This window comes from Balaenoptera physalus (assembly GCF_965194825.1).
Source record: "Balaenoptera physalus genome assembly, chromosome: 14".
Classification (NCBI taxonomy): domain Eukaryota; kingdom Metazoa; phylum Chordata; class Mammalia; order Artiodactyla; family Balaenopteridae; genus Balaenoptera; species Balaenoptera physalus.
The window spans coordinates 15747675-15772985 of NC_138893.1; the positions used below are offsets into that span (position 1 = coordinate 15747675).

General features: G+C 46.3%; 1 protein-coding gene across 9 annotated transcripts in view; it reads left to right on the plus strand.

Annotated features, from left to right (window-relative positions):
- The window catches only part of TAF5L (TATA-box binding protein associated factor 5 like), a gene marked incomplete at its 5' end in the record, with an annotated part of 32090 nt that overhangs the window by 1515 nt on the left and 5264 nt on the right, over window positions 1-25311 (plus strand). For 2 of the 9 annotated variants that reach the window (XM_082424012.1, XM_082424011.1), the window contains 4 exons: window positions 8630-8774; window positions 11610-11714; window positions 18431-19155; window positions 23402-25295. In XM_082424012.1, the coding sequence (XP_082280138.1) occupies window positions 8633-8774; window positions 11610-11714; window positions 18431-19155; window positions 23402-24199 (1770 nt within the window). In that variant the 3' untranslated portion in view covers window positions 24200-25295. The other 7 variants (XR_014253215.1, XM_082424014.1, XM_082424013.1 and 4 more) reach the window with 7 other exon arrangements.

Genomic DNA, 25311 nt, shown 5'->3' on the forward strand with positions numbered 1-25311 from the left:
TGAAAATGCCTGACAAATGGGAAGTGTTCTGTAAGTACTAGTTATCAGCTATTACAATTTCTTTTCTTGGCAGAGAATACTTTGTAGGTTCCTCGTAGGGCTACATTTGTTGCGTTAAATGTAATTTTGATTTTTGTCAATTATAAATCATTCCTGCCTTAAAAATCAGTGTTAAATTGGCAAACCAAAAAGTGGGCTTGCCTTGACCATTTTTTTTGGTTTGTTTTGTCTCATCAACAGTAAAGCAGATTCGTGTGTTTTGGAATAGTTTTGTTGCTTCTCCCTCTGAATCTGTGAAATTTGTTTGGTTCTATCACTGTGGAACTAGATAAAGGCCCCTCTTAACTATTCAGTCACTGGTTTTTTGGTTTTACTTCCGCAAACAGACGTCCTTCATAATACATATGAAGGACATCTCTGGAGAAAGGGTTGTTGTTTGTTTGTTTTGTTTATTTGATGATTCGTTTTAGCTGGAAGGGAGCCCCAGGGGCGCTCTGTTAAACCAGCATTACCCAGTGGACAGTGCTAGAAGCCGTTTCTGGCCTCTCCATGTGACAGACAGCTTCTCAGGTAGTAACTGTTGTGATCACTCTCTCAACAAGCATTTGGTAAGCTTTCACTGTTGTGTTTCCCAAGAGAAGCCTTTGAGCCGCAAGACACCGGAAAGGGTAAGAGCTCAGACCATGCAGCCAGGTGGCACTGTGGACCCTTGGGCACCTGTCTGACTTCTTTGAGCCTCAGCTTTCTTATCTGAAGAATGTTCCCTAGCTTATAGGGTTCTCGGGAGGCATAAACGAGATAATCTACGTAAAGCACTTAAAATAGTATCTTACCTGTGATGTACACTCAGTAAGTGCTAGGTATTGGTAGTGGCGGTGTAGGAAACAAATAGTATGGTGATTCCTGTGATAGAGGTTTGTTCCTGGGTTTGGTGGGTGGAAGGAATCAGGCTCAAGGAAGCTTTGGGGAGGAAGAAGTGGCCAAGCTGGGCTGTGAAGCATGAGTGGGAGTTAGCTAAACCAGCTAGGAGTGCCATTTGGGGTGTTCCTACAGTTAATGGAGGAGCCTTGACCAAAGCCCCTAAGGTGAGAAGGCCTTGTGGTACCCACCTGTTTTGTAAACAAAGGCAGATAAGAGTAACCTCAAGGTGACACAGTGGAGACTGGATTTTTTTATCCTCCACACTGGTGAAGGAAGGAGAAAGTTTTTAAGCTGAGCACAGATGGCATCAGATTAGCTGTTTGGAAAGATTGTGCCTGTAGTGGTGTGGGATTAAAAGTAGGGAAGGCCCAGCCACTTGTCCTGGCAGTTTTGTGTCTGCCTGTGACTCCAAAAGGTAAATGACTGCTTAGCAGAGGCAGGCATTTTAATCCAAATCTGGAAGCCTAAAGAGCACTTTGAGAAGGCATGAAGAAACCAGATCATTCCAGGCAACCTTCTCTCTTAAAAAGCATCTTCAAGGATGTACTGTATATGCCTGACTACAAGGCAGGATTCCCCCCAAAGTATCCCTCTGAAAAGAGGGTGGTACCACATGTTTAAGTCTCTCCTATTACAGGCACTGTAATTACTCTTTCCAACAACAAGATGCCATTTGGGAAATACATATTGGACTGAAACAATCTCAGTCAGTGCTAGTTTGGGATATTTATACAACCAATGTATCAACAGTAAGTGATAAGTTTAAAAAGTTCTGCCCACCTGAATGGGTATTGATGGCTTGCGTTGAGATTTCCAGCGAGAGCATCAAGTGCTGTATCATAGATGATTTGGTAGGTGCGAAGGTGGTGTGTGTTCTGGAAAATGGAATTTGATGATTCAGAGTGGGTTAAGTGACCACAGAGACGCTGATGTTGAAGATGTAAGCGAATAGTTGGCGTAAAATTGTTTCATGAATTAATGTGTTGCCTTATATATTTTTAAATACATGGAAGTTAATAAATTAAAGATTATAAGCAGACATTTGACTAATTGATCTACAGTCGTAAAGGTTTTTTTTCTAGTTTAAGTTAACCAAAAATTTTTCATTTTTAATTTTCTCATTGCAGGGGTAAAGTTGTCTTAGGTTCGAGCTTGCCTTTTATGTGAACGTTTTACAGAAAGTAACTGCTGCTCTGTTTGTCTACTGAAACAAAATTCCTTCTTCCCGTCTCATTTTTTAACTTTAAGAAGGTTTCAAGAATGTTGTGTACTGGCAAGTTTTAGAAAACACTATAGAAAACTCCCATTTATAAATCTTTGTTTAGCAGTCAAATAAGATATCTTTCTGTTAAGATGTATGTAAATGTATATGTATCTTAGTAACCTTACAGTGTTTGACAGTAATAAAAAGGTAGCTCCATTTTTACTAACAAAATACTAATTTCTGGAGATTTGGCAATTTAGGAATCAGAAGTGTTTTGCAAGACTTTGTGCATTGCCATTTTTAAGTCAAGGCGCTGCTGCTTTAGCTTCACAAAGTAATGCCATGCTCTGGAACTGTGTTGTCCAATACAGAAAGCACGGGCCATGTGTGGTTGCTTACATTTAACTTAATGAAAATTAAAAATTCAATTCTTCAGCTGCGTTAGCCACATTTTAATTGCTAGACAGCCCTTTGTGGCTGGTGGCTACCACACTGAACAGTGCAGACCTAGAACATTTCCGTCATTGCAGGAAGTCCTATGGGCAGCACTACTCTAGAATAAAAAGTGACCCCTCTGCTCTGTGAGACACACACACACAAAGGATCCAGTGTCATTAAAGCATCTCCAAAACCTCACTTGCTGCACTTGAATTCCATTTCCGGGAGAATGATAAACATAGGAAACCATATCCCCTGTATTCTGAGAGCACAGCATCCTGTTTCTTCTGTCTGCAGTGGTTGTAAATGGAGCACGCGTGAAAGGTGTTCTTTATGACACGGTACATGTAGGTAGCCGTTCTGTAAGTTGTGCCATGCTCTTCCATGTTAACAGGGTTTTGTATAGAAATAATTTTTCTGAGCACTAAAATAGTTTTGAAGTAAGAATCAAATATTTGTGGCTTTCTTGGTTCATAAGAATCCAGAGAAATCATGTGCCTAAAGTAAACCGTCAAGAATTCCAAGCAGAAGCTAGACGACACTCACTTTATTTTTAATGTGAATTTCAAAGATAAAAGCCCTGTTCTAGGGAACTCTCCATCTGGGGGGAACTAAAGAACGGTGATGGCAGGAGTGGGCAGTCTGCATGGGGTGCAGAGGATGATTTTAAGCATGGGAGTAGCATAGTCAGTCTTTTTGTCTGGCTGCATTCAAAAGGGTTTTTGAGGTTGGCCTAGAGTAGTAGGGGGACATTGGAATAGTCCAGGTGAGAAGTGATTTGTGCTGTCCAATCGCAGCAGTGAGGATATGGTAGCACAATGGCTCCAAGAGAGTCCTGTTCAGAATAAAGAGTTGATGGCCATTTAGAAGTGAGGGGGAGGGAGATAGAGAAAAGCGTCTTAAGGTGACTAGTTTTCATTTGATTGGTTGGTTTTGTTTGTGGTTTTTGTTGTGGTTTTCTCTGTTGGTGGATGGTGGCACCATTAAGCTGGCTGGGAAAACTAGGAGAAGGAAGAAGTATGGAAGGAAGAGAATCTGAGCACATCGAATTTCAGATGTTTGCAGCGTCCAGGTAGAGAAGTCTTTTAGACTTGAGCTCAGGAAGGTGATCTGACTAGAGACGGCGCGAGTCTTGTGTCAGCAGGGAATGTGAAGGATGGAAGAGGGGAGCCAGAGACCCGCTTGCAGGGGAGGCGGCGTGTTCAGCAACCTAGAAACCATGTAAGATAGTGGGGAAAAGTGACTTAGATTTGACAAGAGTTGAGGAATCTCAAGTCTTAGTAAATAGCCCGCTGGCATAGGAAGCAGGGTCGGCTGGCTGAGTAAGGAGACTGGAGCAGATTTGGGGGTGGCTGCAGGTAGGAAGCTGCAGGGAAAGGAAGTAGTTGACAAGAAAAGACTTCTGGGACTTGATGGAGGTCCCAGCTGATGTTAATCAAGTTCTAGTGGCCTCTGCCTGGCTGTATGATTTCTGCTCCACCCGCAGCCCTCCTCCCCAAACTAAACCCCCAGATTCTACATTGCATCCTGAGCCCCCAGCTGTGAGCCCTGTTCATGTGCCATTTACTTCTCAGGACACCATGGGAAAGAGCACAGGTTTTAGTTCAAGTGTATTCATGTTAAGTCTGTGTCTGAGCAAAGCCTGAATATGAAAGGCCAACCTAATTTAAAAATTATATCATGATGACTGAAACCGAGTTCATTTATTTTTCAGCTACGATTTTTATTTTCACAAGCATTTTATCACAGTGATTAATGCAAAAGCTTATTAGGTTTGTAGGTGCTACTTAGAATGACCTTTTGATGGATTTTACAAGCACTTAGAATACTGCAAGGAAAGAGAAGAGAACTGATATATGAGCACCTAGTAGGCACTTTACATGACCTCTCAGTTAAGAAAAAATACAAAATAATTTTTATCTGTTTTTAAGCATAAATTTGTAATTGGAAAAAACACACTATTAAAAAACAACAACAACAGAAACACCTAGCTGCTGTCAGTATACTCAGTTGGGGAACTGATTTGAGGATAGTGGTGGTGAGTTTGCCTGGATTTGTTTTGAACTCATTCATCCTCAAAGCTGCCACCTTATATCTGAGGGGCAGGGGGAGACACACTGTTCATATAGTACTCTATTGGCATCTCATGGAATTGGGTAGCGCTTATTAGCCCGTGAAGTGCTGGGCTGGGGGTGTCTCTCTCAGCACCCCTGCACCAACCATACACATTTGAACATAAATGGGTGGGGTTAGGCTGCAGCAGAGAGTGTTAAGAGAGTGGTTCTTCCTGCACAGTTGTTACTTTAAGGCGGGAAGGTTATCATGTCCTGATTTTTCCATAGCAACTTTGGTAAAGTATTAAACAGTAGGCAACTATTAATGCATGAGAAATAGATACATATTGTGTCGGAATCCTCATGTTAATTTCCAGAACTACTAATAATGTGACATGAATAGAAAGGTGTGTGATCATCTGTTTTTAACTTTAAAGATAAAATATTTTATGTCAATTGAAAATTAAGGGAAAACCTGAAATTTTTAACAAAGATGTAATTAGATTGAAACTCGATTTAAATTTAAAAGATTTTATAATTATGGGAAAAGATAAACAGGTAACTTGGAATTGCAGTGTTAGTCTCATGTCCGAGTCTCTCAAAAGACAGGTCTGTTTTTAAGGAGGTTTTTTTTTTTTTTTTTTTTCCCATTCATGTGTCCATTTATGGGTATTAGTACTGTGGAAATCAGTCAAGAGAGGAGGACTGATTTCTCTGCAGAACTCTTTTAATTTATTATTTATTTCACTTGAAATATGTGTGCCCTGGAATCAAGTCCAGGGCAGTCAGTTGGATAATGTCTCTGGTATTTCAGTTGAGCGTGGCTGTAAAAGAGACTAATGCCAGCGTTCCTGCCCCTCAGACTCTTGGCCCTGAAGTTGGCTCACGGCCCACCCTCAGGGAAGGTCCTTGTCATACATGGTGGTTTGGAGCCAGAAACTGCTGTTCCAGACAGCTAATTTGGGCAAATTCATTAGAATCAGTATTTACCCGCTAGTTTCTAGTAATCCCCAATATGGCCAGTTTTTTACTATTGTTCATTCTCACTGCTTTCTGTTCGCTCTCTCTTTTCCCCTCCTCTTCAGACATGCATATACATTGTCCCGCCTTGGGGACACTTGTCATTGCACGGTCTGCTGTGTCACTTTTCCCATGTCTTTTCCTGTGCACATTTTTTTTTTCCTGTTAGAGAGGTGACCTCTTATTCCCGTCTTATCTGAAACACTAAGGGACACACATTGATACAAGCGTGCACTCCCGTGGCAACAAGAGATGGGCAGTAGGAAATCTGGAAAAGTTTTAGTCCCGGCCAAAATACAAGGCATCTGGCTGCTTTGGAAGAGTTTGGAGACTAAGAACGCTTGAAGTTAGATTGAAAGCATCTTCAGCAAGCGGCGTAGGGTCGTGTGGTGGCGGGGCCAGGGGTGGGCGGGCGGGGAGTGGAGCCTGGTGGGTTGACTGCTTCGGACTTGGGTCCAGACTGGCAAAGGGTAAGTAAGTACTCTCCCAGTCTCTGTGTGTACTTAAATTTTTTTTCTCTAAATGTAACATTGAATCAGAATCTCCAAGGCTGAAATAATTTATACACACACTCGCAGGAGATTCTTATGTGTAACCAGGTTAGAAAACCATAGAGAATCACTGAAATAGTCAAACTGATACAGGAATGCTTATTAGTAACCACAAAGAAACAATTATCTGTCTTCATCAATGGACAGATGAATACTTAGAGCAGTGATTCCCACCCTCAAAGTCTCAGAATTCTTGTATGAGCAATAGAAAAAAAATCTTAATTAAAAAATAATCTGGGGACTTCTCTGGTGGTGCAGTGGCTAAGAATCCACCTGCCAATGCAGGGGACACGGGTTCGAGCCCTGGTCCGGGAAGATCCCAGATGCCGCGGAGCAGCTAAGCCCACGTGCCACAACTACTGAGCCTGCGCTCTAGAGCCCGCGAGCCACAACTACTGAGCCTGCACTCTAGAGCCCGCGAGCCACAACTACTGAGCCTGCGCTCTAGAGCCCGCGAGCCACAACTACTGAGGCCACGTGCCACAACTACTGAAGCCCGTGTGCCTAGAGCCCATGCTCCGCAACAAGAGAAGCCACCGCAATGAAAAGCCCGCCTGCCTCAACGAAGAATAACCCCCGCTCACCGCAACTAGAGAAAGCCCGCGTGCAGCAATGAAGACCCAATGCAGCCAAAAATTAAAAAAAAAAAATCTGAGTTGTCATACAGCGAAAGACTAACACACCATAACCAAGTGGGGCAAATTCCATAGTGAAAGGTGGTTCAGTATGAGGAAATTTATTACTATGTTTCATTGTATCACTGAATCTCAATCCTTTCAGACCCAGTGCCCCTCCTTTCTAACAAATATTTGATACTGTCTTTGGTAATCCAGAAATGAAATGCATAGATAATGTAATCATTCTTTACACCTGGTTTAAAATAATATATTCATGATGTCTTAACATTTTATATTTGTATATAAATATATGTGTTTTTGTGTGTGCATGTCTCCAACCTTCACTGTTTGCTCTGTTGTATGACTTTTAGGCAACTGAAAAGTCGATCTTCAGATTGTGTTTTAAAAGAGTTACCATGAATCAGTTTGGAAGGATTATTTATTTGCAGGTGATTTTGGAACAACTTGTTTGCTGCAGTATCTGGGTAAAATAGTTGTTTGGTTATTCACCACATATTGTACACTGAAAGAAATTGCAATGGATAAATATTAGATACAGATGAACTTTCTTTAATATTTAAAGAAAAAATAAATAACAGGTTTTTTGGAATGGGGGGAATTTTCAATCTTAAAAACGAATGGAGGAAATCACAAAGGAGAAGACCAGTGCATGTAATTGAAACTGAAAATTTAAACACATCCAAGTAAATTATCAAAAACACATCTTCCATACACAAAAAATTAGAGGTCCTTGATTTAGAGAAAGTTACCCTGGTGGGGACCATCACGTGTGTATGGATAATGTTGCATGCGTTCCAAAACGGACACGATATTTTGATCCTGAAGAAGAAAATATTTTTTACATCTCAGAAGTGAACCTAGAAAATTCATTCAGCTGTCACTGGTCATCTGGACTGCAGTATTCTTCACTCCAGGCACAGGAGCGTTTGAGGCCCATGGCAGTATCGGGGTTCCTGTCATTCTTGATAATAAATTTAGCAGTCAAGGAAAATAGTCCTTTTGGAGGCGGAACCCCCAACTTAGCTTGAATTATCAGAAGTTATTTACCCCTGTTGAGTGCGTTTCCTTCTGTATAAGAATTCATGAGACATTTTCTAACACATAACACATACCCTCTTACAATTTTGATGCTTTTCTGTACCTGACGATACAAATAAAGAGTGAAAGAGGTAAACAGTATGATTGACATGAAGACACACTGGTCAAGTCCTTGACTCAGCGCCAGCAGCCTTTTCCTGACTGCTAAGAAAATCATAGCTCTCCCTTTCCCCGTTATTAACTTCTCGCTTGCTGACATCTCTTTACCTGGTTTCTGAACGTCTCAGGGCTCTGATTTCGTGCTGCCTTCTGCCTGCCTTCTGGCTGGCTCCCTGCTCCCTGACCCCTCTGCCTGAGCGAGGAGCAGCCGGGAACACGGGGCCCTGGAATTCCTCGGGGTGGATTGAAATCATGGTCCTAAATGGAGTTTGCCGGGGATCTGTGGAGCTGGTTTTTTTTTTTGGACCGCACCTTGCAACACGTAGGCATGTGGGATCTTAGTTCCCCAGCCAGCGATCGACCCCGTGCCCCCTACAGTGGAAGCGCGGAGTGTTAGCACTGGACCGCCAGGGAAGTCCTGTGGGGCTTTGTTATCTAGGCTATTCCCGTTTTCCATCATTGAAGTTGGCCGTGTTGTCACTGGGACAATACATAAAGTGGAAGAGAGGGTGAGGTTGGTCTTAAGGCTCTCAAGTCAGCCAGGAGACTGGCCGCGTGGCCTCTACCCGCGCGTGACGTCCGGCTGTCCCTATGGTTCCCCCGCAGGTCATGAAACGGGTGCGCACCGAGCAGATCCAGATGGCCGTGTCCTGCTACCTCAAACGCCGGCAGTACGGGGACGCGGACGGCCCGCTGAAGCAAGGCCTGCGGCTGTCGCAGAGCGCCGAGGAGATGGCCACCAGCCTCGCAGGTACCACCCACCCACCCCCGTCCCGGAGGCAGCGTCCAGCCCAGGTGCCTCTCTGAAAACCCCCCTCCCAACACGTCCTCCCGCAGGATCCCGGGGGCTTTGAGCTGTACCTGATGTCGTGTGCGACTTTCTCCTTCCGTGAACTAGGGCCAGGGTCTCTGTCCCCCTCGTGCACGTGTCCCCTCCCCTCTCACCTGGGCCTCACCCGTGGAAGGCAGGTTCTCCAGGTGGATGAGTCCTTTGGGATCAGTGGGTGGAAATGTTGGCATCATATACGTGTTCCTGAGACTTTTAACATTTCTTTTTGCTTTTGCTGTTTGTTTTGAAATTGGATTTGGATTCTTTTTTAGAAAAACTTTGGAGAAATTTTTCGTGCCGTGCTTTCAGGGTGGTTATGAGCGTCTTTAAGGGTGGTTTCCTGCCGTGCTTTCAGGGTGGTTATGAGCCGGGTGTAGGAAGCTGAAGGTTGCAGTGCCTTCTCCAGCTCAGCCCAGCTCCTCAGGGGAAGCCTCCTTCCCTTCAGTGTCGGGCCCACTCACTCTCCCTTGCCTTCAGACTCTGCTGGGTTCCCCTGACAAGGACAGGGCCAGGCGATGAACTTGGAATCGATTCATGAAAGCCTTAGTGTTTCTAGTAGGATGGCCAGTGTACAGGACCGGAGTAATTCCTTCTAAACTCGCCGTCACTGCCTTTGATAAGCTCCTGCCGCCCTGTGTTCATTGGAACCTGTGCTGTTGCTGATAGACAATAGGGCAAGCACTATTAAATTTGTGTTCTCCGTTGTCTTCTTTTAGGTACGATGGCGTATTAGGAGAGTCAGTGTTCCTGGAAAACCACCAGGAAAAGCGAGAAGCTTTTAAAATGCGATTATTGTAAGATTTTGTCCTAGGTTTTTCTGTTGATTGAGTAATCTGAATACTTACACCTGCGTTCAGCAGATGGTGGTGAAGGTCTGCTGGTGGCCAGGTGCTGAGAAGTTCTCGAGAGAGCTAAGACTTGATCCTGGCTCCTGAGGAGCTCTGTTACAGTCAGGAGGTGAGGCAGGCAGACAAGCACGTGTGGGCGGGCGTGACATAGTGAGTCCTGTGAGGGGAGCTCAGCCTCCGTAGGAACACAGAAGATGGTGCTCTCAGGTGGGCCGGCAGGTCAAGAAGGGCTTCCCAGAAGGTCTCCTGGTTCCCAGCGTATAGTCAGGGGTCAGTAAATCGTAGAAGGAATGAGCTGCGTTTCCAAAGAACCATTAGGAGCTTATCGGGGGGCAAGCTGGAGGTGGGTGTCAAGTTATCAAATGTGGATCTTAGGAGGATGGCTGTGGTGGCTGTGTTGACGGGGGAGGGCCCGGACTGGCACCAGGGGAGCTAGTCAGAAGGCCGCAGTGTGATCCAGTGAGAGGTGAGGACAGCCTGCGCTGAAGGGTGGTCACCGGGATGGCAAGGGGAGGACGCCCGTGAGGACTTGTGACTGTGGGACTCGAGACGGTTCCCTCACGGCGGGGCAGCGGGAGGGGGGCCTGTTCGTGCGCGTGCAGCCTTCCAGCGTGTCTCCGGGTTCTCGGAGGGGACGCTGACTCTCTTCCCGTCTGTCTCCCCGTCTCTCGACGTTCTCCGTCGTGGCTCCTCGGCCCTGCTGCATTAACTACATTCCTGCTTCCTCCTTCTCACGTGCGTCAGTGTTCGTCCGGATTGTTGTTGAAGATGGCTCCTCAGTCCCCCGCCGCCTCTCCCCCGCCGTGAGGTCCCCCACCCCCCCCAGCAGAAAGGGTAGAAGGATTTGCTTTTCTTGCTAGAAAGCATGAACTCACAGAATGGCGCTGAAGCGCATGTTTACATCCTGAGTATTGAGACTCCAGCCTTCTTCCTCCTCTCGCTGCCGAGAACACTGGCACCCAGGCACCTGCTGTCCAGGAAGGTGATTAAAAGCCTCGCCCCTGGTGAATCTGCCCTGCCCAACAGAATGGACCTGAGGACATCGCCAGCGGGAAATTGCCCATCCAGGTCCTCTTGGGTGATAAGCGCACGCCCAGGGTTCTCATCAGCTCTGTGGTGCCTCGCTTTCAGATAACTAGGGACTGTCAGATCCTGGAAGAAACTCATCTGCTTCATATGAAAAATGTAAGGAAACAGTGAGAAGCAACTTGAAGGAAGCAAACAGCAGAGAGGAAAAAACTTCAAAAATACCATCATTGATAGCCTTGAAACAAGAAGAGACTGCTATTTTAAGAGAAGAAAACATTCAGATAAATACATGACAGTTAAACTGAAAAATCATTAGAAGGGTTGAAAGTTGAGGAAGCCTCCCAGAAAGTAGAGCAGAAAGACAAAAAGTAGAATCTGGGAGACATTAAAGGATCAGTTCAGGAGACTTACCTCGAAATAGTAGGCGTCCCAGAAAGAGAACACAGGAGAGAAAGCAACAAAATGATTCAAGAAAATTTCTCAGAACTGCAAGACGTGAATTTCCGGATTGAAAGGGCCCACTGAATGCCCAGCAGGGGGGTCGAAGACGGACCCATCCCAAGGCACACGATGGTACAGTGTCAGGTCCTGGGGTCAGATGTGTCCAGAGGAGTCTCTCGTGAGCCTGTGCGCCTCTCCTCTCTCGTCCAGCTCGTGTACCCTGTGCTTTATACCTTTCGTTCCCCTGCTGTCACGTCCCTGGGTGTCAGGAGGGGGTGGGGTAGACATGTCGGTCATATTTAACCAGAAGCCCCAACGTACTTTGAAAATGGGCTGAGATGTCAGGTGCTACTGCTGCGCCTCCTTCCATCCATCCTGCCACGTTTTGGGCTGGCGATTGTCTTTGCCGTCCCCATCTTATGTATCTTTTCCTCCTTAGTCCAATCGGAATCTGGTTGTGCCAACATAGTGTCTGCGGCCCCTTGCCAGGCAGAGCCCCAGCAATATGAAGTGCAGTTCGGACGGCTGCGGAATTTCCTCACCGGTAAGTACTCCGCACGACCCCCTTCTCTTGTTAAAAAAGGGCGCTGCGAATTTCCCTCAGAACCGTCTATGTTCCAGCTCTGGTGTTAGGCACCAGGGATTCAAAGGTGGTTGAACGCAGGCCTTGCATTCACACTTATGGTCTATTGGAAGTCCCAAGAGAGTCAAATCAGGAGATTAAAGTGTGCAAGGGCAGGGCTCTGGGTGCGTTACTCACTGTTTTGTCCGTGGCCTTCAACACAGAGACTGTGACTTGTGTTGAATAAGTAGAAGCTCAGTCAGCCGTGTAGGGAAACCTCCTTAAATGCAGCAGGTGTGAAATGGACGTTGACATCACTACCAGTGATAACAGTATATCTCAAAATGGTCTTTTCCCCTTATTTCCAAAAATGCAAGACAGTAATCCTCATGAATCAGCACCACCACAAAATTAGAAGTTGTAATTTAGACCAGTTTGTGGGTGCTGTGATAGCCACAGACACACTGAATCAGTAGATATGAGTTCTGATGAGTTTTTCTCATTCACTGTATGACTCTTTAAATTAATCACTCTAAAAAATGTAGTCATATAGCCTTTCTGGGGCCTTTAGTTCCTCATATGTGAAGTGAAGAAGGCTATTCAAAGGCAAAACCAAGTGATTTCATCTAGTCCTAAGATGACTGATTATAATTTTAATGTTGAAAAGATGATTACAATAAGAGGGACCTTGTTGATTCTGGTTATTAATCAAAGTCTTTTGTTGAGTACTTCATACAAAACACCTTGAGGTACAAGAAATACAAAACTTTCTCTGTCCTCAAAGGATGGAGAGTAATTAGCATGTATTGGTTAGTAGAAAGTTATAGTTAAAATACTTTGAAGTTGTTTTATTTTTTTTTCCTTATTTGAACAACCCTCAGGTTAATAATTTTTAATGGTAAAGAGGCATAGTAAGTGATCAATATATAAACCAAAATAATATACCTAATTTTGCACACTTAGAGTTGTCCTAATTTTACTTCACCCTTATAATGGTTAGTATTTTAAAGGAAAGAATCCACATTTCCTGTATTCTGTAGTTGGGCAAAATGACCAAAATGTTACAGGAAATAAAGATTATAAAATAAAACCCTAAAGAGGGTCATCTTATCAGTCTCACAGTTGTTGTGTGATGGGATTCATTCTGTTAAATTGTTACAAAAATGAAAAAATTGCGAAGATTAAGGGTCTAATAAAAAGAGTCTATTATGTTTAAACTGGAAAGAAACTCCATGAAGATCCTCATATCATATAAATGTTAAATGTCTCAGAACAGTGGTCAGCTGCTTTCCATGTCCACTAGAGATAAAAAAAGAAAAACTGGATTTATAAGAAGGATTTCATTCAGAAGTAAGCAAGAACTTGGAGATAATCAAGTTATTTTTCATTATTGGCATTGGTTTTTGAGGCTTTAAGCAATTTTTAAATTTTTTAAAATCAGTTTTTAGAAAGTTATTTGACTCGGTTTTTAAAATACGGTTATGATTTCTCCCTGAGAGACTTGTCTCATCAATCTAGCGGTGAGGAAGCTGGTTTAGAAAGAAGTGCCTGGCGTCTTTTGGCCCTTCTCTTTCATTCATTCAGCCTGTACCTACGTGGGGCTCTGACTGTCCTGGGCTAGGTATTGCAGGAGAGTGTATTGATGGGGGCCCGCCCTCTGATGAGGGAGCCAGGCAGCGCGGAAGCTCCGAATCTGTCACTGTAATAGTCTCCATCAGCCTTCTCCTACGCAATTTCTCGTCTTGTTTCAGAACTGAGAAAGCTGTCTGTTACCTTGTCTGTAATTTAATTCTTTAATCCTTGGTCACAGGTTATTTTGAGGGGGTGAGTATACGTGTCTTTCCTCACAGACTGCTTTTCCTGGAACATTTTTCTCCACCTTCAGGGCTCTGAAGAGCAGTCAACCAAATCGAATGAATAGTTATTTCCTGAGCACCAAGATGAAGTATACCATGTAGTCATTAATCTGAACTGAAAGTTAACCCTAACATAAGGGGGCTAAAAGTCACAGTTTTGCATGAGATGTGACTGGGGGAGTGTTCTCATAGGCCAAGACGGAGCCAGTCGCTGGGTGTTCGTGGGAGCTGCATTTGGAGTGAAGGGAGGGGCTGGCGTGGGGTGGTCAGAGGCGGCCTTCCTGAGGCGGGTAGGGTCGACATTAGCACTTGCATGTCGGGCACCTGTGCCAGAGTAGGAGGATCCGGCCTACGTGCGAAGGCGTGACCAAAGGGGCAGAGACGGTGATTATTTTTTCAGGAACAGCGAAGGAACCAGCTTTGTTGAAAATGGGCTTTTGGGGAGGGATAAATTGGGAGATTGGGATTGACATATACACACTACTATACGCAAAATAGGTAACTAATAAGGACCTACTGTACAGCACAGTGAACTCTACTCAGTACTCTGTAATGACCTATATGGGAAAAGACTCTAAAACAGAGTGGATAGATGTATGTGTATAGCTGACTCACTTTGCTGTACAGCAGAAACTAACACAACACGGTAAGTTAACTATACTCCAATAAAAAAAAATTTTTTTTTAAAGAAAAGGAAAAAGAAAATGAGCTTTCAGATTGGAGATAGAGACAGACAAAATGGAGGCAAGATCTGACCACAGGGGTAGAAGTGTGACCCTCATCCTGCGTGATGGAGACAAGCCCGGGCGTGAATGTGGGTGTGGAAGCAGTGGACGAGAGTGTTGGTGAGAGGGGCGATGGGAGGCCAGCCTGAGTCCACTGTGGTCCCTGAGGAGTGAGACAGGGCTGTGGATGCCGAAAGTGGGGTCTTCAGTTCATAGTTCCATTGTCAGGGTAGGATCTCCAGGGCTAAGGAGTAAAGGAGGGAGAAGAGCTGAGTATGCCTCAGGCTCTTTGCGGGGGGTGGGGGGGCGGGGTATATTGAACAGAAATAAGTCAGGTTTTATTTTTTACATTGTTATGATGATAGCATCCTGCTGCGTAACACAGAAGATACAGACTGTGATACAGAACTCAGCATCAGCCCCAGGGAGGTACAAAGTAAAGTCTAGGAGGTGGTAACTCTCACAGGAGATAATAGAGGAGGGTAAGAGGTTCTAAGGCTGTAGCTCCCTCCAGTATTTCTCCTCCGGAAGCTGTGGGGCTGCGAGCTCCCGTGAGCTCGCCTGTTGCTCCAGGGCCTTTCCTACAGGACGTGTAGTGGGAAGAGCACAGACTATGGGGTCGGTCCCTCTGGATCTGAATCTGGGCACAGCTGTTGGCTCCTAGACACAATGTGGGTGTAAGTGCCCCGCTCGTGGGAGGCACACGTGCAGTGTTAGTTCCTCAAAGTGAGGAAGAGGAGCCCCCAGGCAGGGACATGAAGGGGCAGGCCAGCTGGTGCTGTTTCAGAGCTAAGGACGGTGTGCGGTCGGTGGGCCCAGCCCTGCGGAGAAGGGCCGGGGAATGAGGACCAACAAGCTCAGTGTTTGTTTAACTTAGTGTCCTTTCAGTAAAATATAAGGTGTATGTTATGATTTCAAGGGAACAAGATTAAAATTGAGTTAAGACTTAATGTTAGTCTCACCTTGTTCCACATATAGAATATGTTGATTGGAACTTTTATTCCTAATATACTGTTCTCTTCAGACAAGAAAGAACAATTAAGCAGCTTTGAAACTATGAGCTGAAACAACAGTGAATTTCAGTAAGTTTTAAAGTACTGCATCCCTATTTCTAGATGGCTAGTTTTTTTTAATCCTGAACTTAGTAAATTAAAATGCCTCTCGTTTTCGAAAATAAGCCTGAAACTAAGATTGTAAGGAGTTGAAAACAGCCCTTCATCCCAATAGAATATATTGGAAGTCTAATTGGTAAGAGTTGAATCTTTTTGTTTGTTTTAATTAGTATTTTGGGAAAGAAATACTCCAGAGGTCTTCTGAAGAATTACAGTATTTAAAGAAATACTGAAATCTGTATTAGGGTTCTCCAGAGAAACAGAACCAACAAAATGTGTATGTATAGAGAGATTTATCTTAAGGAATTGGCTCACGTGATTGTGGAGACTGACGAGTCCAAAATCTGTGGGGCAGACCCGCAGGCTGGGACCCAAGAGCGCTGCAGTTCATGTCCGGAGGCCGCCTGCTGGCCGATTCCTTCTCCCCACAAGGGAGGTCAGTCTTTGTTCTCCTAAGGCCTTCAACTCATTAGACGAGGCCCACATGTGGAGGGTAATCCACTGTACTTAGTCTACTGATTTAAATGTTCATCTCATCTAAAAAAATGCCTTCACAGAAATATCTAGAATAATGTGTGAACAAGTTTCTGGGCACTGTGGCCCAGCCAAGTTGACACATAAAATTAACCGTCACAAGTCCACCGCCTATGGACTTGTGATGGCACCCTTACCCATCTCCTTAAACCATAATTAACCTGCAAATAAAGGTGATTAACAAGGTCATAATTCTACTTAACATGGTACAGCTATCCCAAGTACAACCAAAAATGCCCTAATGCCTTCCTCAGAAGAGGAAGCAAAGTCCACAGGTGATGTTTACTCTTCTCCTTGAGATCCCATAATTTAAATACTGTGACGTAAAGTTAACAATACTTAAACCCTATGATATAGGAAATTCCCTGGTGGTCCAGTGGTTAGGATTCCACGTTTCCACTGCAGGGGGCCGGGGTTCGATCACTGGTCGGGGAACTAAAATCCCACATGCTACACGGCACGGCCAAAAAAAAAAAGAATAAATACTATGATACAAAGTCAGTATAACTTATGTTCCATGGTAAGGGGATAAGAAAGGAAAGAAAACAAAGATACTTGCTTATGTATAGATATACACACACACAAACATGTTCATAACAAAATAAGGAGGAATACTCGTGACAGGTACAGTCCTGGGTTCTGTCACTGGTCACGTGGTCATAGCTGGTCTTTACCTTCCTCTGCCGCCTATTCTGTATTCCCTTTGCCTTCAGTTATCGCCTCAGCTGGTCCTGGTTCTTTCCCTGGTGGGATGATGCAAACCTTCGTTCCTGAAGGGCCTGGGCCACTACCAGTCCTGCCTGGATTGGATTGTTGCGTATTTCCACTCACCTTAACCTCGGGGACGGTAATACTAAGAGACGCCCTAAGTGACCTCCTGTGTCCCAGACACACTGTCCTCGGCTCCCTGTGGGGCATAGGTCAGTTTCCCCTCAGCATTCAGGGTCACTCACCACAGCCAGCACCAGAGCTCCCTGTGCCTGTTGGTACAGAGGCAGGAGCCCGAACTTCAGCTCAGCGGGATCACTGCAATTGAAGTCCATCTTCTAAGAATGCATCTGAGTGGGGGCACGTTGATCCTCAAATGCACCTACTATGCAATTAATTCACCTGTGATGAGGTGAAATAGAGCATCAAGCAGTGATAGCGTGCAGGGATCATCTCCCTTCCAGTTAGGGAGATAAGATTCCCTAACGCAGTGTTCCTGAATCTTGAGCCAGGTGTGGATTCCTTTTCAGGAAAAAAAAGAAAGAAAGAAAATGCTAGCAGAAGTGCTAAGAGCTGACTTAAAACATTTTTATATTAATTACTTAGGTATGTACAGACATTACACATGAAACCTTTATGCGTACTTTATTTTGTATAAAAGCTAAACTCATTTACATATGAAGTACAAGCAAAACCACAAAAATAAACTTCAAATTAACAGCAAGTGAAAGTAACAGATGGATTTTGCCAGTCATAACTCGCTACTCTAACGGGCCTAGGGCTGGTGTCACTCAGCTTCCCTGAGGTGCTGGTGCCTGCAATGGCCCTGCTCGCTGACCACTCGCTGGCCACTCCGTCCAGATGGCTGTGGAACCTTCGCTCCGTCACAGCTCTCTCTGCCCTCCCTCACTTAGGTGCCACACACACTTCTGTGCTTTTCTCATTGGCCGTGACAAAGCTGTACACTTTTTTGAACATTCTTTGTCATGTACTTCCATGGTGTTAAAGTCTCAGATTAGTAAATGATTTAGTCTTGACATGAAAGTGTTGCACTTGTAAATTATCACTGCAAAAGAGAAGTTGTACTTTTTAACCAACAAAATCAAAATGAGTACACTGACAGATGTGGGACAATTACAGATGAACGATGTCATGTTGGCGTTGAGACACACCAGCCAGGGGAGCTAGACATGTTATTGGACCCACTAAAATAAGAACTTGATGTTACTGCAGGGGATGGGGCCAAAAGGAATCACAGAACAAAACAGAGCACTAAAACTGTACGTTAGTACTTACTTGCTAAAGGCCATCCAGAGAATTCTGAATTTACCTGTGTTCACTGTTTTTTAAATTATCAAGTTAAAGTTTCTGTGAAGAACTCAAGTGTCCCGAGAATGCATCTGAGGTCTCTCCAAGGTCTCAGGTCCCAGCTGGAGCAGCACTAATGTGCTGGGGAAAATACTAAGCCTTGAAGACTCAGGTACGAGCTGCTGAATGCATGTGAGAACAGGCACGTCGCTTAACCTCTGGGCGTCGAATTCTGGGTTTGCGGCTGACTTCGGGCCAGGTTTCCTGGCCTTCAGGGTCCGTGCTCTTCCTTCCTCGGTCCCGGCTTGGACTTTGAGTGTCCAGAATTCTGTGTTGGGCTTATACTTCTATCCATAGCCTCAGAAAGTAGGGTCCTGGCTAGAAGAGGCCATGTGATGGCGGGCTCCCCAGGAGACTCTGCTGACTGTAAAGGCCCTGCTTCTCTTTCATTACAGATTCTGAATCCCAGCACAGCCACGAAGTGATGCCTCTCCTCTACCCTCTCTTTGTCTACCTCCACCTCAACCTGGTCCAGAACAGTCCCAAGAGCACAGTGGAAAGCTTTTACAGCCGCTTCCATGGAATGTTCCTGCAGAATGCCAGCCAGAAGGACGTCATCGAGCAGCTGCAGACCACCCAGACCATCCAGGACATCCTGTCTAACTTCCGGCTGCGGGCCTTCCTGGACAACAAGTACGTGGTGCGCCTGCAGGAAGACAGCTACAACTACCTTCTCCGCTACCTCCAGAGTGACAACAACACCGCGCTGTGCAGGGTCCTCACCTGGCACATCCACCTGGACGTGCAGCCCGCCAAGAGGACGGACTACCAGCTCTACGCCAGCGGCGGCCCCTCCCGGGGCGAGGGCGGCGGCCTGGAGCCTGCCGACGTGCCCGCGCCCATCCTGCAGAACGAGGCCGCGCTGGAGGTCCTGCAGGAGAGCATTAAGCGTGTCAAGGACGGCCCCCCCTCTCTCACCACCATCTGCTTCTACGCCTTCTACAACACGGAGCAGCTGCTGAACACGGCGGAGGTCTCCCCGGACAGCAAGCTGCTCGCCGCCGGCTTTGACAACTCCTGTATAAAACTGTGGAGTCTGCGTTCCAAGAAGTTAAAATCCGAGCCCCATCGAGTAGACGTGTCCCGCATCCACTTGGCTTGTGATATCCTGGAGAAGGAGGTAGGAATGTCGGTCTTTCTTCCCTGCGTCTGTCTTACTAGTCAGCTTGGAATATTCCTACCAAACATGACAGATCTTATGGCAAACGCACTTCCTTATTTCCCCGCATCGTATAGCTAACGCCAGACTCATGCCTCGTAACCTGCAGCCAGTGACTCCCTGCTAATGCCCAGCCTTGGCGGAGACAATAAGCAATGAGGCGTAGGATCACTGGGTCAGAGGGTCTGCGTTTTAAGGTGTGATATTGCCGTCTCCCAGTCCCATCAGCAGTAAACGAGGACACTGGTTTCTCTCCACCCTCACCCACCCTGGCTGCTCTCGGCCTTTCGAGGGCAGTACAGGTCCTCTGGCTTCACCCAGGGCGCCCCCGTTTCGTCCAGCAGTCGGTGTAATGAGCTGGTTCGCTTTGTTTGCGGGTGGCAGTTGAAAAGGGCAGGCCCAGTGGCCTGAGTTTCAGGTCACCGAGAACCACTGCCTCGGAAAAAGCGTGGGCAAAGGGAGATAGAAATTGAACTTCACAGAGTTCACCTTCCCTGAGAGTGGCGCCACGGAAGTTGTGAGTAGGATAGCTCTGTCGTATCACCACTGAAATTCAGGTAGCTCGGCCTCAAGTTACTTTGGATGGAAAACCTTTGCACCAGGTTGAAAAGTTAATGAGTAAAAAAAAAAATCACTCAAGTTAATTTCCAGTTACTGATGAGGGTATCAAGAACGTTGGGTGTACAGATTAAGCCCTATTTCTACCTATTCCTGTTTTCTTAGTCACCTTCCAGTTAGTATGGCCTTCGAGTCTTTGCTTCTTGCAGTTAAGACAATATAATTAGAGAAGTTTGTTATGATGAGTAAAGAGTCTAAATTCCAATGCACAAACTTTGATTTCTAGAATTCTGTAGTGCCCTCCAGAATATTTTTCAGTGCACAAGTTTCTCTTCTTTGGAGACAGCTCTAGCTTCTTGGGGGTTCTTCACATACAGTGAGGGATACTGCCCTCATTTACTCTCAATTTTTTACTTAAAAAAATTATTCCTACCGACCTTATTAGCTTTGATGATACTGAGTTTGGGGATTATTCTAGGCATTAAAAAATAATATACAGGAAGATGGCAAAGGTAGAAAGATAGATGCAAAGATGGAAAGAACATTAGCCTAAAATAAAAATTTATAAGATTCTACCGTGGCTACCGCTAAATTTTGTAACATGTGAATTATATCTCATTTTTTAAAAAAAATCAAACACAGTAACCAAAAGCCCCTGTGTAAGCATAAAATTATCCCCAATACGACTGGATTTACAGCCCTGCCCTCCCGCTTCTGTCGTCTCCACGTGAAGAGAACCTAGATTAGCCTCGGAAACGTGTTCGCTGGGCCCGCAGTGCCGCTCCCGTCACCCGGGACCGGCAGCCTTGGAATGGGCAGCGGGCCTGCCCTCCCTCCCCCACTTCGCTGCACACCGGACGGAGGTAGCTTGTCGATTGGCAGCTGTGTGTTTTTAATATTTGCACAGCATGGCAAAACCACAGGTCCCCAGTGGAGGACTTGCCCTTCTTTCCAGTTACGTGGACAGGACAGGACCACCCTCATCACCACCAGCCGCCCCGCCCTCAGCCCAGCAGTGCAGCACCTGTGTTCAGTTCATTTAACGTCTGGTCATTTCTGCCCCCGATCTGGTCATCTTTAGGTTTGAAAAATAAAGTCTGTGTTGTCAGTAATACTCAGTTCTGTAATTTGCGTGTAAAACTGTCATTTAGACCCGGCCAGTAGGAATATAATGTGAGCCATATATGTAACTTAAATCGTCCTAGTAGTCACATTACAAAAGTAAAAAGAAGTAGTCAAAATTAATCTCAGTAATGTATTTTCAATCCAGTATGGCCAAAATATTGTCATTTCTACACGTAAGTAGTAGTTTTTAAATATTAATGAAGTGTGTTACATTCTCCCTTTTTGTCCCAAGCCTTAGAAATCCGTTGTGTGTTTACACGTACAGCACACGTCCATTCACACTAGCCAGCAGCCACCTTTTCTCTCCTAGATGAGGCTGCTGTCATCTCTCACACAGGTAGCAGTGTCTCACTTGCTTCCAAGTCTTACCCACTCCCAAGCCCAGCCATATTTAATTTCTTTCAGCTCCATCGGTAGCTAATTGGAGAACAGCCCAGGGCTGACTCTCAGACCCCAAAGTACCCTGATCTAGGAATTACCACACTGTGAGCTGGGCCACCTGGAACGTCCTAGTCCAGAAGCAGACGGAGGGACTCCGTGGCCTAAAGCAGGGTCAGCAGACTATAGTATTTGAAGATCTGTTATTTTTCTTATTCTTTGAAAATTTCTAGTTTAAGCATGTCTTATCATGTACATAATATAGTTTATTATTACGTGAAAGTACTTTACAAATTAGAAATTCCTATTTGGGATGCATCTGGGGTGGAATGTACTGTGAGGGTTCAGACAGGGGCAGGGCATTTGGGGTGCTGTCCTGTCAGCATGGGAGGCTCCGTGAGGCCAGGCACATGTGACCCACTGCCTGTTCAGGGCTTCAGCTCGACTGTGCTGAGGCCCTCATGGGGATAGGTTGAGCCACAGAAAAAAATGCGGCCGGACTATTTTAAGCTGTGGTCCTGGCAGGGAGCTGATAGGGATAGCCAGCAGGCCCATTCTGGCGTCCCCATTTCTTGGTTTGCAGAGTCAACCAGGCACTTTTCCACAGGCTCAGGACCATGGTCGGGCCCCTGGGAAGTCCCGCTTGACTCCGGTGTGTCCTCCTCTCTGCCTGTGAGCACACAGAGGGGAGACCCACTTCCATAACTGCCTGCTCCAAGCGAAGACCTCTTAAGCCTCAGAGACAGTCATGTGCGCCCCGGTCAGCCGCTAGCTTTCAGAGGCCCTCTGTGTAACTCACCCAGGGTCGTTTCTTGCCCCCGCAGCTCTTACACAAACTCTCCGGTGCAGAGCAGTGAGTCATTCTTGTAACTTTAAAGTGTTGTTGTAATCTCTTCGGAAAGGAAGATTACTAATATTCTTGGTAACGCTCAGTAGAACCTTAAGCTCTCAAACGCTCCTGTGCTTGTAATGTTGAGTATCTGGAAGAGCCATTTTGAATATTCATGAACATCAGTGTTTATTTTCTCTTAACTTTTCTCCAATATGTAAACATTGGAGGCATTCATTCTATTTTGAATTTAATAGTTTTCAGATTAAAAGGATGCCCTTTTTCTGTCCAAAGGCTCACGAGGCAAGCTGGTCCAAGAAGCTTCATCCTACCCCCTGCTCTTCCAGTGAGGTCACTTGACTTTATGAATTCCAGGGTGAGGACGGCTGCAGTTATAAGGAGCTTGTCCACGAGAGAATGAACGGAGAGTGGCTTTGAACACAGTGTGCTTGTGGGGAAGAGGATGAGAGGGGCTCTCCCCCCACACCACGAGTCGTCTTTCTGCCACACGTAGGGATTCATTTCCAAGACTCACATGAGTCACTTGGCTTTATTTAGAGCAATTCTGAATCCATGCCTCGTTTGTTACTTTGGGAAAATATTTGAGACCCTCCAGAAAGTCACGGTTTCAAAACTGTTCTTTCCTTTTGGACACCAGCCATTCATGCCTGGTCACAGGGTGTGAGCATAATTTACTGATGGCTGCACCTTCCTGGCCTACGGTTATTTCTGTGGTACGTCCAGGTTTTATTTTTGGCTGAACTCCCACAGCGGTTCTGTAGAAAAATCTCGAAGTGAAACCACGCCTGCCTCCATCACTGGCCCCAGGCGTGGCAGTAACAGGCACTTGGGGATTTTTCTAAATGGACTAGAGACAGGGAGCAGCGTGGCCTACAGAGCAGCTGAGACTGACGGGTGAAGACATGCCAGTAGAATAAAAGCACCTAAGAACATAAGTTCAAAAGTACATCTTTTCGAGTGATCGGCTCTGGAAATCGGTTCTCCTCAACCTAAGAGTAAGGTCCACAGTCATCACTCTGCACCAACAGCCTTGCTGTAGTCTTAGCTGCGAGGTGAATTTAAGGAACGCAGTTTGTAAGTTGTAGGAGACATTTTATTCGGTTATGCAATTAAAGAGTTCTTCTGGAGTCACCCTAAAGAGCAGGGTCATTTACTGAGTAGGTGCTGTTTCCCAAGCAGGTCTGTTTGTTTCTAGACGTTTGTTTTCCGTGACGGACCACTAAACACTCTTTTCTTGTGTGTGTGTGTGTGTGTGTGTGTGTGTGTGTGTGTGCGCGCATGCGTGTGTCCCCGCAGGACGACGAGGACGATAACGCAGGCACGGAGATGAGGGTCCTGCGGGGACACTGCGGGCCAGTGTACAGCACCAGGTTCCTTGCGGACAGCTCAGGGCTGCTCTCCTGCTCTGAGGACATGTCCATCAGGTACTGGGACCTCGGCAGCTTCACCAACACCGTGCTGTACCGGGGCCACGCCTACCCCGTGTGGGACCTGGACATCAGCCCGCACAGCCTGTACTTCGCCAGCGGGTCCCACGACCGCACGGCCAGGCTGTGGTCGTTTGATCGGACGCACCCGCTGCGCATCTACGCCGGGCACCTGGCGGATGTGGACTGCGTCAAGTTCCACCCCAATTCCAACTACTTAGCCACGGGCTCGACCGACAAGACGGTCCGGCTGTGGAGCACCCAGCAGGGGAACTCGGTGAGGCTCTTCACGGGCCACCGCGGCCCTGTGCTCTCTCTGGCCTTTTCCCCCAACGGTAAGTACTTGGCGTCGGCGGGCGAGGACCAGCGGCTGAAGCTGTGGGACTTGGCGTCCGGGACGCTCTACAAAGAGCTTCGGGGCCACACGGACAGCGTCACCAGCCTCACCTTCAGCCCGGACAGCAGCCTGCTCGCGTCGGCCTCCATGGACAACTCGGTGCGCGTCTGGGACATCAGGAGCGCGCACTGCAGCGCGCCCGCCGACGGCTCGTCCAGCGAGCTCGTGGGCGTCTACACCGGCCAGACGAGCAACGTGCTGAGCGTGCAGTTCATGGCCTGCAACCTCCTGCTGGTGACCGGAATCACGCAAGAAAATCAGGAACATTGATTTTTATCTCTGATGTAACGGACTGGGGCGTGCGAAGGGCTCCAGACGGCAGGTCTTAGGACAGACGGATGGAATCACTGACTGACTGTGAAGGACTCCCCGCGTCCCCCCGCATCCCCCCTCGTGCCCCCTCGTCCCGCGGACATCCCGAGCCCGCCACCCTTCGCTCAGCCCCCAAGTGTGGAAGGACGGGGAAGGAAGGGCAGTGATGGGGAACGAACGTGAGATCAAGAATCACGGAGATCCCGCTGTGTCCTCGTCTGGCCCCTTCCTGTCTCTGGAGCCATGGTGCCCTCACCTCGCTGGGGCTGCACTTGGCCAGAGGAGGTTTGCTGGGCGCCCTCCCCGGGAGCAGTGCTCTAGGGTCACTGGGTGGAAGGGACTCTATCTGGGTAGAATTAGGGGGCGGGAACTAGGAAAGGGGGCGGGGTCATCCTGGCAAATGTCTTTCCTTTTTCGTGCTTACAGAGAACCAGGATTTTTTATTATTGTTATTATAATTATAATTATTATTATTAATGAGAAGAGGAAACCTAGCACTGGCAGAGGGGGCCTTCTCTGCTCTCATCTTTCAGGTTTTACTCCTGGCACTGGCTGTGATACTTGGAATTTTGAGGTTCAGGGAATTCAGAGAATCTGGTCGTACAGTGTATTGGGAGAAAGGGAAAATTTCTGGGTGACAGATTGATCACTCCGGCTGACATGTTTCTAGAAGTGGGTGGGTGGCTTTGATTGAGAAAGTCTTGGGCTCTTGCAGTGATGGTGGGATAGATTCTTTTCGTGGCTGCACTTCTATTAACAATTCTCTCCACTGAAAGGACAGATTGTGGTAAAGAAATGAAAATAATTGGAAGTGAGAAGTCAAAAGATAGAATTAGAAAATGTTGAATTTCCAAATGATTCCGAGGTGTGGCTTTTCCAGCGTCTTTTCCCCCTGAGATCGTCCCTCCCACCTCCTGCTTTGCAATAGCAGTTTAATGAACAGTCTGTGAAACAAATCTTAAGTACGAACACACACGTCGAAAACTACGCTCTGAGGATAAAGCAACTTCTAATTTGTGGAAAAAGGATTAAATATTTCTGTTTTCTGAAAAGAGTTATTTTGTATTTTG